General features: G+C 39.6%; 1 protein-coding gene across 1 annotated transcript in view; it reads right to left on the bottom strand.

Annotated features, from left to right (window-relative positions):
• Positions 1-3550: 3550 nt before the first annotated feature.
• Positions 3551-17144, bottom strand: part of MAP1B (microtubule associated protein 1B) — a gene marked incomplete at its 5' end in the record, with an annotated part of 66063 nt that continues 52469 nt past the window's right edge. Inside the window, 3 exons of the mRNA XM_082075596.1 lie at positions 3551-4702; positions 5410-5648; positions 7802-14345. Coding sequence (XP_081931722.1) covers positions 4547-4702; positions 5410-5648; positions 7802-14345 — 6939 coding nt within the window. The 3' untranslated portion in view covers positions 3551-4546. The remainder of the gene's footprint in view (positions 4703-5409; positions 5649-7801; positions 14346-17144) is intronic.

The raw sequence follows: 17144 nt of genomic DNA on the forward strand, positions 1-17144 counted from the left end.
TAAGACATAATACCATACACAGCTGCAGACTGACACAAACACCATTCAGAACAAGAGAGAGGAGGTGTGTGAGGTGCTTCTCAGCCAGCAACAAGACTGTTTCTTTCCATAGTTTGGAAGATAATGGCTGCATGCAAATGCGTGAAAGCATATTTCAGATTTCTTCTTTTACAGTTGTGATTACAGCCCAGTCTTGAAGAGGTAGCTCCTGCTCTCTGGAGCTCCTCGCTAGTCTAGTGCAGAGAAGCTGCTTTTTTTTTTTTTTTTTTTTTTTTTTCCTCTTTTTTTTGCCTTTTATTTTTCCTTTTTTTTTTCTTTTTTTTTCCCCTTTCTATATTTTTATGACATTGTTTTACTTAGTTACTTAATTTTTTTAGATTTTTTTGTAAAGTCACAACAAACAGACTTTTCTCTTTTTTATTTTAAATAGCAAACATTTTTAAACCTGGTGAATAATATAATTGCGTCCTAAGAAATGCTTACCTCTAGTTGCTTTTAGTGTTTGTTCAAATTATTAAGTGAAAAGATGAAAGCTTACAGTTTCTTTCAAGTGTAAACATTATACTTTTTTCTTTTCTAATAAATCCAGACCAAGAAAATTACTATTTCTCTCAAAACATCATTACTGAGCAAGAACCTCTGGCGACAGATGAACAAAGAGAAGCATATGACAGAAATGTCCCCAATACACAGTAAGAGCTCTTTGGAGCTGACTTGCTTGTGGTGGGAAGGATTGAAAATTGGATTAACAAATAGATTAAATCTTAGTAAATGAGCATTGGAACTCTTCTAAAATGCATCAGCTATCATAGACAATTAAAAAAACCCCATTCATCTACACAGTTATCTCAATTCACCACAGTATGTAAAATAAGTAAAAAGAAAATAAATGAAGAGTGATATCTGTGAAAGATGGGGTGAAAATAGAAGTCAATGAAGTCAGGCCCACCCCAGGACTTTGAAAAGGCATGCAAGAGGAGCCCTGTGCAAGTTCAGGAATGGGGTGGGATCCCCAAAGTTGAGCCTTCATTGAATCATATGAAGCAGTATAGTAACAGCATAAAGATCATGACTGGGGATGCTGTTATGGGTAACAGCATCATTTAAATTGAGTGTCTTTTACACTCAAGTATTGAGTCTTTATAATTAGAGTAATCAATAACAAACCATGCTCCTAGAAATCTATGCTGATCAACAGCACTCATCGTTAATGTACATGGTACATTTTGATGACTGTTACACTAAACTAATTGTGTAGTAGTAGGACTAGCACAGTTAGATTAGTTCCACAGGCAGGAAAGACATCAAGGGCAAGAGGAGCTAATGGAGGAGTTCATCGTTTTGTTGCACCCAGGTGATGCTGCCGTTTGAAAGGGAATGGATGGAACAGGCATTACCATACCTCAGAATAGCCAGACCAGGGTTTTGATATTCTTGTAGCCACAAAAAAAGTGAATGTACATTTTAAGATCAGCTGTAATTGTCTAATTATCATTATTATTTTAAAAGAAAAACAAATACTTGAGCCATCACAAACTCATGTGGGGAGACTTAAGGCTTGATTCCAGTTTCATTTACAGTAGGATCAAATAACTGTAACTTCCCTAACTGTAGTGAAATTGCTCCTGATTCGCAGGAATAAGTGGCATGAGATTAGTCTCAGGACCACTGCTGTACCTAACACAGATTTTCTACCAAAGCAGAGATAACACCCATTTCAGACATTTTCAGAAAATCTGTTCCCACCCACTCAAAAAGTTTGAAATCTGACCTATAGAAGAAAGTAGACAAAGCAGAGAGAGTTGTAGAAGTAGTACAACTATTCTGCCAAACATTTTGCCTATAACTTTGTAGACTATGTATTACAAAAGCAATTTTAAGTGAATGATTATGAGCCCAGCAAACGTGTTTGTTTTCACAATACATTTCCATCTGCCTTTTGTGCCATAGTCATTCTAAGTTATTCTTCACGACTTAAAAGGTATAGCAATAAATAAAACAGCATTGCTAGAGATACCTAAAAAAAGATAAGATATTAAAAATAAATCAAAAACCCCCAACAACAGATAAACAGTAATTCACAGCATTAAATGGGCCTCAGGAGCCCACATTTAAAGGACCCCAAAGCAGTATTAAAAAAACCCTCATAAAAATCAAGAGTGCAAACATATACCTGTTAAACAGAAATAACCTAACAATGTAGAATTGAAATAAATTATAAAAAAATAAAATGAGGTCATAGTTCACTACATTGTGAAACTTAATATCAACCATAATGGTAAATCATGCTGACCAGCACATATATGCATTCTGGAGGCCTTTACACTGTCTTTAAATTCAGATTTGCAAAACTCTACAGTGTAACATGATTTTTTTTAACTGGGGTAAAACTTCTGAGACTGAAAAATCTAAACTGTCTTAAATCACAGAACAGTGATGCTGTTCCTCTGCAAGCAGCCTAGAGGAGGAAAGGAAGGGGGAGAGGAAGGAAGAAAGGAAGAGTAAAAGAAAAGGTGAGGAAAGAAGAAGGGAAAGAAGAAAGGAAGAGTAAAAGAAGAGGAAATTAGAGGAGGGAAGGGAAGGGAAGGGAAGGGAAGGGAAGGGAAGGGAAGGGAAGGGAAGGGAAGGGAAGGGAAGGGAAGGGAAGGGAAGGGAAGGGAAGGGAAGGGAAGGGAAGGGAAGGGAAGGGAAGGGAAGGGAAGGGAAGGGAAGGGAAGGAAAGGAAAGGAAAGGAAAGGAAAGGAAAGGAAAGGAAAGGAAAGGAAAGGAAAGGAAAGGAAAGGAAAGGAAAGGAAAGGAAAGGAAAGGAAAGGAAAGGAAAGGAAAGGAAAGGAAAGGAAAGGAAAGGAAAGGAAAGGAAAGGAAAGGAAAGGAAAGGAAAGGAAAGGAAAGGAAAGGAAAGGAAAGGAAAGGAGAAAGGAGAAAGGAAAGGGGGACTTATTTTAGCTTATTGCTTATTCTATCTTATTTTAAGATCTTGTGAGGGTACAAGGTGTAGATTACACCCTTGTAAGTATTAGGAAAGCAACATTTCAAATCCCATTTTCTGTTGTGGTCAATCCATTTTACTACCAGGGTGCCTTTCCACCCCTCCCACACCCCAAAAAAAGGTATTGGCAGTTGACTATTTTCAATAAATTTTACCTCAATATCCATTCTCACTAGAACCTTAAACAACATTAATCATTTATCTTACAAAACTACTAAAAAAATTGCCTTCATCTGAAAAATTTTTCTTTGTATTTTCCTGTAAATTAAAACATTTGTTAAAAATTCATCTATTAAAAGTTCACACAACACTAAAAAAAAGGTTTCTGTACATTTATCCCCATCTTAAATTAAACAAAAAAGGTAAGACAAAGGAAGTTTGAATACTGTACAGGCTTGCAGGTAACCTTTTTCATCACTCTGAATGTTTCACTAAGCATTGTAACTCTGATACTGGACACCATTTCAATCTTGCTTCCGCAGTACAAAAGAAGCTCTCAAAAAAATGCTCATCTTGCCTTACTGAGCTGTCCAGGTGCATCACTGAAGCTTTCACATGACTAACATAAGGAATTCATAGCACCAAGCCACTAGACCAGTCAGATAGGTTTCTAGTACCACACGTGCACACTCACACATCTTTACTGGTGTAACTATGATCCTACACAGATGTTTTATAAATTTGCTGTCTCAACATTAAAAAATAAGTGCATCAAGTTTCTTTGTACATTCAAGTCACTTTCTAAGGCAAATTGTCTACTGTATGTACTCCTGACCGCTTTGGTATTTTGCTTCAGTTAATCAGCAGTGGACATGGGTTTCACACATGTGGACTGGTCATTTCTGGCTGGAGTGAGTGGACTTTCACTGGGAGCATGCCTTAGACCAACAATTCTGCATGTTGAAAGAAAGATTTTAGACTTCGTGCATATTTGGCCTATGATTGTTATGGTATGTCAGTATGCAGAGTTCAAAGTAAAGTGGAAAACTGCTGATGAACATTTAGGTTGTGTGTCCCTTCCTAGCCACATTCTATTTCTTTTTATTTTCCAGCTATTAGTGCTGCAAAATAAGGATCCCCTTGGGACAGCTCAGATTGATAAAAATTTCATTTTTATTTTCATGTAAGAGCATAAACAGACTGCAGGAAGCGATACATCTATTGCCATGAGACTAATGCAGATCTAATTATTTATTACTTTCTCCTCCTACCCATCCCTTTCTCTCTCTTTTTGTTTCTTTAGAGGGCAAATGCCTCTACCTGGTAGAAGTCAGCTGGGGTTGCTAGTGCATGGTTTCCAAATGTTCAGCGGAGATGAAACTGGATCTGTATTTTCACAGTAATTTGAACCATACTATGGGAATACTGTTAATTTCCCTTAGCAATCAGCAAAGACTGAAAAAATATTAGTGACTTGCATCACCATGACACAGTATAACATTTGGCAGGTATATAGTTCAGCAGTTGAAATAGATGGGTCAAATTTTTAGAAAAGGTGTTTGCAAACTGAACAATTTCTGGAAACAAAGTTTTATCTTGTAGAGCATGGTCTCATTTTTACAGCTCAATCTTGCATGCGGGAAAAGATTCATCTTGCATAACAACAGTGCTGCTGCTTGCCAGAACCATGATGTTGAGGTCCTGCTGTTTCTCATGGGTCTCTTGGTACCATTCCCTCATTACTTCAGAGTCATGGGTCGGGATTAAGGTCACCTGCAACAAAAAACAGAAGAAGTCCTGAGGAATGGACAACAGAAACAGCTGATAAGGAAAAACATGTTTGTAAGAAGACCCAGCCAACAAGAATGTTACTGTTTGGAAAACAGTGGGTCTTTATGCAGTAAATACTTGAATATATGGGTGGATTAAAAATAAATAAATAATCACATAGCTAAAATAAAATTACTGCAAAGAATAATTTTATCAAAATAAAACCATGATTTTGTAAGGTGTTGAGATGCAGCTTTCCAGAGAAGCAGTAGTCTCTAATCTGCACTGTTACTATTCAGATTATGACCAAATATTTTGTTTACTTATTGATCATGATGGAACGGCACATGAAGGTTTCCAAGTGTACATGATTAGCATACAATCCATTAAACATTCACACTCTTTCCTACTTACAAACGGCAATGTTTCCAAACTTGGATCGTATACGGTATAGTAACAAGATGAAACAGCCAAGTGGCCCTGTAAATCAGCTCCCAAGTGTTCTATTCACCAGGAACATGTCAGAAAGGCCAGAAATGTGGGAGCAGCTGAGTGCTGATGTCCTCTCACATCATCAGTGAAACAAGGTGCCCAGCTTGGTGACCCCATTCCTGGGCAGCTCTCGCCCACTCCAGAGGCATTCTCGCTTCCTGTAATTGTTTCCCAGAGAAGGTTACCTCTCCAGGTAGGGATACAACTGAAGAGCCTACCTGCAGGTTACTCTCCCACTGTGCCTTGCCCTCCAGCAGGGAGTCCAGAACAGCCCTGCTCGGCTCCTCAGCTGCAGCATCGTTCCCGCTCACCACGTAGTAGGATGACCGCACCCTCTTGAAAAACTCAACATCGACATTCTTGCTGTTGCTGTGGTTGGGAATGTACACCAGATCCAAATACACCGGAGGTCCTGGAGGGACTGCGGTAGATTTTGCCACCTTAGTATTCCCAGGTCCTTCGGAAATCAAACAACAAAAGAAAATATCACAGTCTGGTTAAAAACATGCATTTATTAATTACCGTTATAAACGCTGAGGTGAGATGTGTCAAATTGTGGTGTTACCATTATACATCTAATGACAGGTTCCAGCTTTGTTGTGTCCCAATTAGAATAGTAATGGGAGGAAAAACCTGAAGAACTGTAACTATAGAATACAGTAAAAACTCACTACCACATAACCAACAATTGACTAAACCTTTCCCGGTAATATACTACTATCACCCAACAATTACTGTGTAGGGCTGTTATTACTGAATTACCATTTAAGAAATGGTGGTATTATTTTCCAAGTTAAGAAGTACAGCCTTTCAAAAGTCTCAGGTATGCATGATTATAAAAACTAGGGCCACACAGCGAGCCATACAGATTAGAAGCAGTCCTGAGATTCGGAGTATCACCACATAGCAAGTCATGGTAGCTGTTGTGCTCAGACTGCTTCACGTGTGCAACACGAAGATACTACACATGAGCAGAAAGAGGGGCAAAGAGGAACCTGGGAGGACAGGTTGTAAAGCAATTACTTCAGGGAACTGAGAACAAGTGTTTGTTTGCCTGCTGGATCCTTATTTGCATACACAATTTAGCCACTTATCACAAAAAGTAGAGGGAAGCATGCTTTTGCTGTGGTACATAGTAGAGTACTTGTTGTAAGAAAAGCTTCAGTCAAAAGGGAGTTCAAAATTCAAACAACTTAAAATACTACCTGAAAAAAAGTGGCTTTTGCTATACACTGGATCATGGTGTGAACTGAAAATCAGAATTCAACCAATAATTTTATCTAGATGATCGCCATTTATGTTCTATTAGCCTTCTCATGTTGTTACAGAGGGTGAAGTTAGGTAAAAAAATTATCTGACCAATACGCTCTATTTAGGGTCACATACTGTAAGGTCAGCAAAGTCCATTACAGTTGTCTAGCATGCCCTGCCATTCATCACAGGGCAATGTGCCAAATAAGCATCATGATATAATATTTCCTGAATTAGAGAGTTTTTACTATGGATTATATTACAAAATATTTTAACATCAAAACATCTGTGGTGGATCTTTCTGCATTGTGGATACCAAGGCTGGATACAATATTAGACCTTACATTTCACACTTACATGTCATTATAAAACAGAGGCTTGTCTTCTGCTCTAGTGCATACCTTAGAAGTATGCTTTAAAGAATCAGCATCTCATATAGAGCTAAAGTGATGAAGAAATGTACAGCATGAGGAATTACACTGCTGCTTTGAAATGTATCTGCTAACAGAGATATGAAAACAATGTTCGAGAAAGGGACAATGGACCAATCAAAATGGGGAAGCTAAAAACAGTCGAATGCTGGTTTGTTTGTACTGAATCCTAGACCTGGTCCTTGTAGAAAAGCTTACAACAGAACAACAGTCCTGACAACAGCAGAATCGAAGTATCCCCCAAACACTCTCTAACAATATCTGCCAGAAAAGAGTGGTACAATGCCTCTTTCAGTAATCTAATTAATATTTTATTACTATTTAGAATACACAACAGTCATTCAAAATGACATTAACTTTCTCGATGTTCAGTCATCATTGATGGCCTAAGACTTTAACTGGATTATGTGATGAACATGGTTAGTTCACTGAAAATACCTTTTCTACTGTTATAATTTTTTAAATACTCCTTTTAAAAATTAATGCAGCAAAGTAATAAAAGCATCCCATGGCCGATAGTACTTTTGCCTTCCACAATATTAAACTGCATTAATTTTGTTAAGAGAATTACACCTACTTATTTCTTAGGATGAATATATTGGTTCACTTTGCTACCGATTTCAATTAATCTAAAGTGATACTTTTAATTCTATTAGCTGATTAACAGTTTAGACAGCTAGTGTTAAGTCCTTTTTACTTTGTATGCTCTCTGAGCAAACTGACACATCAAGCTTCTTAGATTACAAAAGTTAATTTAATTAATTTCATGCATTTAAATATGGCCTTTACAGGCTGGATTTATATTTAAAGCCTGGACTTTCTTCAGGGGTTTGCTACAAACCACATTCTCAGCTGCTATAAAGGCAAACTAACTTCACTGCCTCAACTGAGAAAATCCTAACACAACGGAACTGCTATCTGTCTTTACCTGGGGTTGCAGTCTTTGCTGACTTGGATGTTGTTGTGTTTGCTGCATTCTTAGTGTCCTTATCTTTCTCTTCCACTCGGGACTTTACTTCTGGAGTAGAGATATTTTTGGTTGCCTTCTCCACAGACTCCTTCTTTTTTGAAGAAACTGTTTTGGAAATTTTGTCTAAAGATTCTTTTGTAGCTGGCTTTGGTGAAGCCCCTTGTTTTGATTTACCATCACTTTTTTTAACAGGAGAAGATGACTTGGTCTTAGTACCCTGCTTTTTCGTCTTTGTCTTTTCTTTGAGGTCCTTCTTCAAAGGTTTACCCAAATTCTGATCAACAGGCAGAGCCTCTGGATCAACCATGGAAACATCAGGGTGCCTAGGGGAAGGGCTGCGATCCTGCATTGGGACAGGTGGTGGGTCAATGTGTTTGTACGTAATTGTCTTGTCTGTCGGAATGGTTTCTGACTCATCTTCAGAGTCAATGTTAGCATCTGCAGTGATGGAAGGACATTCCTCAGTCTCAGGGGGAACATCTGAATCAGTCTGAGATGGGGCGGACTCGCTCACAGATGTGGGAGGGGTTTCATCACATTGCCGCCCTTGCTGCTTTCCCCCAGAAGGTGGCTGGGCTCCTCCAGATTGAGTTAATGGCTTCTCTTGATCTTGAGACTGTTCTTCACTTGCAAACCACTCAAGAGGGTTTGGGTTGATAAATGAGGGTGAAAGTTCAGTTTTGGGATGTTTATATTCACAAGAGGACACAAGGCACAAGTCAACATCTTGACGGGATTCTGCTAACGATTTTCCCGGAGTGAAATGTGCAGTTGCTTCATAGGAATAGCTAGTAGCTTTGGGTGACCTGGTGGCTCTCCCAGTTGTCTCAAATGAGTAATCTGTGGCTTCAGGTGAACTGGAGACTTTCCCAGCTGTCTCATAGGAGTAAGCTACTGCCTCTGGTGACATGGTGGTTCTCCCAGTTGTCTCATAGCAGGGGCTAATGGCTTCTGGTGACTTAGTAGTTTTCCCTGTTGTTTCATAGGAGTAATCCATAGTATCAGGTGATCTGGTAGCTTTTCCAATTCTCTCATAGGAATAATCTGCGGCCTCAGGTGATTTGGTGCTTTTCCCAGTTATCTCATAGGCATAATCTGTGACCTCAGATGATTTGATAGTTTTCCCTGTTGTCTCGTAGGAATAATCCTTGGCTTCAGGTGACCTCGTGGTTTTCCCGGTCATCTCATAGGAATAATCCATGGCCTCCGGTGACCTGGTGGTTTTCCCTGTCATCTCATAAGAATAATCTGTGGTCTCAGATGTCCTCATATCTTTTGTAATTTTTTCATAGGAATAATCTGTGACCTCAGGCGACCTGGTAGTTTTCCTAGTTGTCTCATAGGAATAAACTGTGGTCTGAAGTGACCTAGGAGACTTTCCATCTGCCTCATAGGAGTAGCTAATATCCTCTGGTGATCTAGTAGTTTTCTCTGTGGCCTCATACGAATAGCTAAGATCTTCCGGTGACCTGCTACTTTTCTCTGAATCTTCTTTTTCTGGGCTGAGTACAGGTTCTGGACTGTGCTTTGTTAGGGGTTCCTGGTAACCAAATGCTTTGACAGAGGACATTTGCAGTGACAATGAAGGTGTGTGACTAGCTGATACTGCTCCTGTGATTTCAGGAGGTGAATCTGGAAAACTAGGAGAGTACAGAGGAGAAGATTCCCTTGGAGTTAATGGAGATAGGTCAGACTTTGGCGACAGCTTTTCTCCTAGGCTCTGAACCTTTTCTGAGGTAAAAGAATGTAGTGACATATCCGTGGGAGGAACAGCACCTGCAAAAGTTTCCTCTGGCAGTGGTGAGGTTACCTGGGAAGGTGTATGAGCTGATGATGTTGAGGATGAAGCTTCAATTTGAGAAACTGAAATAATTTCTGAAATATCTTTCTCCTGAGAGTAAGATGACTGCTCCACAGGGGAAATCTTCCGTGCATAAGTAGGCTCCTGTATATCTGAAGGACTATAATCTACTTCTGTTGGTCCATTTTCAGATATATGTTGCATACTAGTGCCTAAAGTAGGATATTCTGGAGATTGCCTGCTAAAGTCCATTGCTAAAGACTGCTCAGGGGACTCCTGACCAAATTCTACTGACATAGCTGACTGCTCAGGAGATCTGTGGTCATGCACCAGTGTTCTTGATTTTGCAGTTTTAGGTGAGAAATCTGGTGGAGAAATTGACATGGGCCTTGGGCACTCTTCCTTAGATGGAGACATTTCTGTTTCCTGGAAAGTTGTTGGTGTTTGTACAACTGACACTGAAAGGGAATCATCAACTTCTGTAGAGTGTGGAGATCCAACCTCAGCATGCAAGGAAGGAGATACATCATCAGTAGTTGGCTCTGGAAATGAACTAGTAGCGACAGATGCTGTAGAGACAGAAGCTACCCCTTCTATATGGGAATATGTGTCTTCAGCTACAACCTCATCAACAGGAGTTGCAGACTTGTCAGAAACAGTGCCTTCAGAAATGGACATTTTGGTATCTTCTTTTAAAGAACCAAACTGACTGATATCTATTTGAGTAGGTGAGAGATCACCTGCAAACTTCCTTTCATCCAAGGCCAGTGAAGACTGCGAGCTGCTGGGCTCTGTATCCTCCATTTTCCTCTCTAGGCTGAAGCCTTCCTTAATTACCATAAACTCCATGCTTTTTTCATCTTGTTTTTCTTGAAAAAGGCCCACGGAGCTGGCTTCAGAAGATGGGCTCATCTGAACAGGTGATTTTTCTTTTTCAGGTTTGCCCTCAGAAGGACTTTCATAATCTCTGGTGGGAGACTTTAAGTCAGCACTCAAAAATGTGTCATAAGCAGTCTCTGAACCGATGAGTGGTGGACTCCGTAGAGGCGAGAGAACCTTTTCAATAGGAGATTCTGAATCTGGCACAGGCTCATCCATAGGGCTTACTCTGGATTTTGCAGATTCATCTTTGACTTCAGTGAATTCAAAGCTAACAGGAGCTTCTGTTGACTTTTCACTGGTTTCAGAGGGAAGTTGACTGGACTTTTCATCAGTGGGAGACTGATAATAAGGTGTGTGGCCAGCACTACCAGCAGCAGATTGAGAAGGAGATGCTACCTCTAGGGTTTTATCTTCAGGGCTTGCACAGTGCTCTTCAGCAACTTCTTGATGTACATCAGGCAATGTAGAAATGGGGACAGGCTCAGATGAGACCTTGATCTCATTGGGAGTGAGTGAAAAGTTCACGCTACGTTCACTCAGTGGTGTTTTAGCAACAGGTGATGGAGGGGACAAGCTGTCAGCTGGACTCTTGGCTGGACTACGTTTTCCACCAACATCTTCTTGATAGGGTTCTTTGATTTCTAGTTTAGCAGTGCTTTGGATTTCGCTTTCTTTCTGCCGGTATACATCTTGGAATGCAGATTTGCAGAATTTGTCTTCCTCTAATGAAGAGGGTGGTGAGATGGTAGAAGCTGAAGCATTATAATCTTTACCTTCTGTGGCTTCTGTTTTAGATCCTTCAGATAATCCATTAAAAGCATCTGGAAGTGGAGAAAGTTTAGGTCTGCCAAACTCTTGAGAGTACAGTGTTGTCTCATACTTGGTAATGTTCACATACTCCTGAGAGGGTGACTCGCTTTCCTCATTGTTAGTTTCATCACTCATGACATCCCGGGGTGTTGACATCTCATCCATTGGAGTTGGTTCACTGGATATTTCAATGGTAGACTGTGTGTATCCTGAAGTAGCAGTGAATTCCTCGGGTTGATCTTCCCTATTTTCTTCATCAGAAACAGTGGCTTCACTTTCTGAGCCACCAGGTAATGTCTCATCATGGATAGAAGAGGCTGGTTCAACTGCTGGAGATTGAGGTTCTGAGCGTTTTGCTGGTGTAATTATAAGTAGGCCATATTTATCTTCAACTTCACCAGCTTCTGCAGCTTTGTCTACCACAGCCATCACATAATCTTCTTCAGCTTCTACTTTTTCAGTTTCCTCTTCATCTCTGACATCTTCTGCTTTGTTTTCCTCCTCTTCTTCAGTTCCTTCAGTTTCTGCCTTTTCTATTGCTTCTTCCCTGTCTTCCTCAGCCCGTTCATCTGATGCCTCATAATATGCCTTTTCATCTTTAATGTTACCATCTGCTTCAGCCATTATTTCTTCAGACTTCTCATCGGCTTTTCTTGCTTTCTCCATATATGTCTTTGTGCTGTCCAGTGGTGTCTTTTCTTCTTCATCTTCACCATGTTCTTCAGCTTCTTCTGTCTCTGCCTTTTCCTCATAATCTCCTGCTTCAGATGATTCTTCTAAGCCAGTTCCTTCATCTTCAAACTTTTCATTGTCATCAGCCCTGTGCTTCTCCACAGGTTCCAATTCTTCAGGTGTCTGTTCACACTCACCCTCAGCTTCTGTGGTAGTTATGCCTTCATCGGAGGACTCAGCAGGTCCTTCGTTGTCAATTTTTCCTTTTTGTACTGTGCCAGTGAGTTTCAGTTCATCCTCTATAAGTGTAACTTGAGGCTTTGTTTCCTTTATTGTTTCTATTTCTTCAGCTTTTAATTCCTCAAAATCCTTGGTTAAATCTTCTGGTGAAGACATAAGGGATCTCTCTGCTTCAAGTTCCTTTCCACTGGCTGCAATTTCTGCAGCTGCTACAGCTGCTACAGTTGTGGCAGCGACTCCAGCTGCTGCAAGAGCAGCTTGTGCTCCACTGACTTTGATCTCTTTCTTCACAGTCTTAACTTTTCCTTTTTCCTTTGGCTTTCCTGCAGGTACTGCTTCTTTTTTAGCAGGTTCCTCCTTCTTTTGTGGTTTAGGTTTTGCTGCTGGCTTTTTGGCTTCAGTCAAAGGAGAAGGTGTCTTCTTTGTTTCTTTAGGAACCTTTTTGATATCCTTTTTGGTTTCTTTTTCCTCCTTCTTGATTTCCTTCTTCTCTTCTTTTTTAACTTCTTTTGGTGAAGCTTCTTTCTTTACTTCCTTCTTGGTTTCCTTCTTCTCCTCTTTTTTCACCTCTTTTTTAACATCTTTCTTGATCTCTTCTTTTTTGGGCTTTTCTTCTTTTTTGATGGGTACTTTCTCCTCTTTTTTAGAAATCTCTTTTTTTGTTTTCTCTTTGTCCTCTTTCTTTTCTTCAGGTTTTGCTTTGACTTCCTTTTTCACTGGCTTCTCCTTTGACACTTTTGGTTTTACATCTGTACCTTGTTTTTCAGGAGTTTCAGATTTTGCTATTTGTTCTTCTTTACTTATTACATCTTTTTCTGCCACTATGGGTTTGGTCTCAACTTTTGTTGGTTTCTCTTTTTTAACTGGAACTTTTTCTTTGCTTTCCACCTTCTGAGGCTTCACAGGCTCTGTTATTTCTTCTTTAGATTCTTTTCTTACAAGCTTGTTTGGTGTTGTCTTTGCAGCAGGTTTGAGGCTTTCCTTGCTGTCTGCTCGTTGTTTCAGCTTCGTTTGTTTCACAGCAGGACTAGCAGTGGTCCCGGTTAGGTCTTTTTGCGTAACCATTGGTTGTTTAAGAAAGTCTAAGTGTTTGAGTTTTTCTAGTCCTTCTAGGATATTATATTGGGTGCTGTTTCCAGGAAACAGAACTCGGATTATTTTTTCTGCAGGATTAGCTGGGTGCCACACAATCAGAGATGAGACAGAGGTGAAGTAGGATAATGGAATGTCTAATTCTTGGCCATTTGGTAGCAGGAATTCAGCTTTATTTTTGTTAGTACCGCTCCACTGCTGCATAAAATATTGCATCTCTTTGCTATTTTTGACAGGATTAAGAACATACATCTCGAGCTTGCCAACTCCCAATTTCTGAAATAAAATGATGGGGTCAATAGTATTCCCCGCGTTTCTTAAAAGAGGTTCTGGTTTCAAAGACAATTTATTTAAATACTGGAGAGTAAAACAGGCTTCTTCTACACTCCTTTTTACTTTAAGGCTAGGATCCAGATTCTTCAGGTTCTCAGGTACATTAAGGAATACAACTCCTAAATCAGGTGAGATCAGATTTTTCATCCAGTCACTGTTGGTAGTAGACCCTTGGGACTGCTCCTCTTCTAGTTCAGCTATCTTTCGCTGAAGCATGCTATTGATTCCTGGCAGGTTGTCATCTCCGATGTGAGTGAGCAGAATGGAATCTACCCTATCCAAGTGACGAATAAGTTTCCAAAAGCAAGACTTTCTTTCAGATCCTCCATTGATAAGAATGTTGAATCCATTCACTGCAAACAATGCAGAGTCCCCTCTTCCCCCTGGGAAAATATAACAGCAGGGTTTGGAGAGTTTCAAGAAGCCTCCTGAGGTTGGAGGTTCCAAAATGTCGAAGGGTGATGGCACTTCTACTGATTCTGAAAGATACTCTGTGAATTCGGAGAGTCCTTCCATTTCAGGCAATATGGAGGCTGAGTTGAGTTTAATGTTAATAAAATCTTGAAGGTTGTGTCGGTCAAGGTTGGAATTTTTCCAGTCCCCTTCCTCAGGGCAGAAAAGAGTTAGGCTGGCTTTGTTGGCAGGGTGTGTGGTGCTCAATAATTCACCAATCTAGAGTTGTAAAACAAAAACACAAGAAGATGCACGTAAATTCATTTTTTAATGACAATTAGTGTTAGGACATAATCTCTCCTGATCAGATTGATAAAAACTTTTTTGCATTTGCCTCTGCATTGTTTACTATCCATCCTAGAAACTAAAGGAATCTGTTACCACAATTAGTTTGTTGTTTTGTTGGTTTTTTTAATACAAAGAATGACCTTATTTCTGCTCCCTATTGCCTGAAGAACGACAGTAACCCAAGGTTCCCCCTTCCCTCATCCTTCCTTTACAGGAGGGTGGTACAAGCTTTTATACCGAGAATGAATGAGGACTACAAGGCTAATGCTGTCAAAGCTCCCACTATCCCTACCATTCGCTCCTGAGTCTCCCTGCTGTCTCAATCCATCCAGAAAATGCCAGCCAAGTATCTAAGGGACAAAGCACATTCTCTTAATGGGCAGAGAGTAACTGCGACCCAGAAGAGGCCAGCATCCTCCCAGGAGCAGCTGCCTTCCTCTTCTCTCATGGGATATATTCCACCACGCCATCGTTACTGCAGTTTTTTCTGCAGGCTGGCTCCTGATATGCCAGCACAGCTCCCAGATTAACATGACTGACTGCAGGACTGTTTTCCAGAACACTAAAAAATGAGTTATTGCTTCATAAATGCAAACAGCTACAGGTTTTGCATTTCTGAGGCCATGAAGTACATGGCTAAATAAAGAGCCAGAAAAATAAGTGTTAGGGTTAAAGGCTGAGGGAGCTGGGTCTCCTTAGTTTGGAGAAGAGGAGACTAAGGGGAGCCTTATTAATGTCTGTAAGTATATAAAAGGTGACTGCCATGAGGATGGAGCCAGGCTCTTCTCAGTGGCAAACAATGATAGGACAAGGGGTAATGGGATCAAGCTGGAACACAAGAGGTTCCACTTAAATTTGAGAAGAAACTTCTTCTCAGTGAGGGTGACAGACACTGGAACAGGCTGCCCAGGGGGGTTGTGGAGTCTCCTTCTCTGGAGACATTCAAAACCCACCTGGACATGTACCTGTGTGACCTCATCTAGGTGTTCCTGCTCTGGCAGGGAGATTGGACTAGATGATATTCTGAGGTCCCTTCCAATCCCAAACATACTGTGACTGTGAAATGGTCTTGCCATTACTTTGATTTAAAACTATGGACCACAATAGTTGAAGTCTAGAATAACTCCATCAATTTTGACAGTATTTGATAACATACTAATACCAAAACCAGCTTCTGAAATAAAGGCACAGAGAACAAGAAGTTCTATGCCACAGTATGAAGAGTTGTTGTTCTATTCCTGTCTGAACTAAAAAAAAAAAATATTTGATGGTCCCAGATTAGTAGACAAACAAACATAAAAAGGTATGTCGTATTTTATAGCTTGCCCCAGTTCTACAGATACTTTCATTTGATTTTTTTTACTAACAGTTAGGTTACATGTAGCCCATTTCTGTTCTATTTGCGCTTAACAAAGAGACACCAAATGACATAAACTATTTCTTTAAAGGAGTAATTCAGACACAAAATGTCAGAACAAACCATGCCAGCACATCATCATGCAAAATACCTCAACATTCTTTGCAGACACTCAATTGTCAGTTCAAGCTGTAAGAAGAGTTTTCATAAAGATAATATAGATTATGCTACAGCTGAATAATTCTGAGCTGAATCAGCAAAAGAAATGAATATATAAAAAATTAATGATGTTTGATTGTGGTACACTTCATAGGACCTTCACATGCGTATATCTCACTCCCTTTCTTGGTGTTACATAATTTATTTTCAGCATTTACCAAAAATAAAACTCAACAAAGATGCATTGGCTGTTATGCAAAAAAAAAAAAAAAAAAAAAAAAAAAAAAAATCCAACCAATACCTAAATAAAGCAGAAAATAAATTTTTTCTATCTTCTTTTGTCAGCCCTACTTAGTATAAAAAACATCTGACAGGAGTACAAATAAATCTCACCCATATATCAGACATGGCTTTGTCTGAAAAGGAGCGAAGGAGAAAAGAAAAAGGAAAAAATATAAGGAGAAAAGGCAGGAAAGGATGAAAGATAATGAAAATAAGAGAACCATTCCTGTTGTTTATTGCAGAAATAATAAAAGAGGGGCAACACAGACCACAGTTCTGAAATGGATTTAGGATCTCAAGTATATTTCTTATTCTGTGTCCCTGGTTAGGGTTGAAAACACATTATTAGAGAAAGAAAAAGTAGTGAAAGATCACTTCCTCCAGATGAATAAATCCAAGTCTGTTGCATAAATAAGGATATAACTTGAGTTATAGACTATTTCTCACTTAGGGCAAATTTTCTGGCTAGATAAAAACATCATATGGTAATACACTGGGCTAATTAATATACTGGGCCTAGTTTGGGGGTTAGTCCTCTCCAGTTTATACTCTACCATATTTGGATTTCTGCTTAAAACTCCTAAATTCTTTCTTTTCTACTAGAATTTGGCACTCCCAATGCAGATAGTGTTAAGCCACTGGCAGCACAGGCCAATGAAAAGTTGGAGAAAAATTATTGCAGACATAGATCACATCTGTTAGGACTAGCAAGTTCAGGAATACCCCAGAAAAGGCCTCAATGTATTTCCATTTCAAATTCAAAGTCACTCTGGGAGTGAAGAAATGTATCTGCAAACCTGATTGTCTTTTCAAGCACTGGGAGATATCCATTGAGGAATCCTCAAGTGTTAAAGGTGTCACAGCTGGTAAAGGCAAAGAGCAAGCTGGCTGCTCAGAGAAAACACAATATTTTTTTTCCTATCCTGGATCAG

Source organism: Streptopelia decaocto, assembly GCF_964273445.1.
Source record: "Streptopelia decaocto genome assembly, chromosome: Z".
Lineage (NCBI taxonomy): Eukaryota > Metazoa > Chordata > Aves > Columbiformes > Columbidae > Streptopelia > Streptopelia decaocto.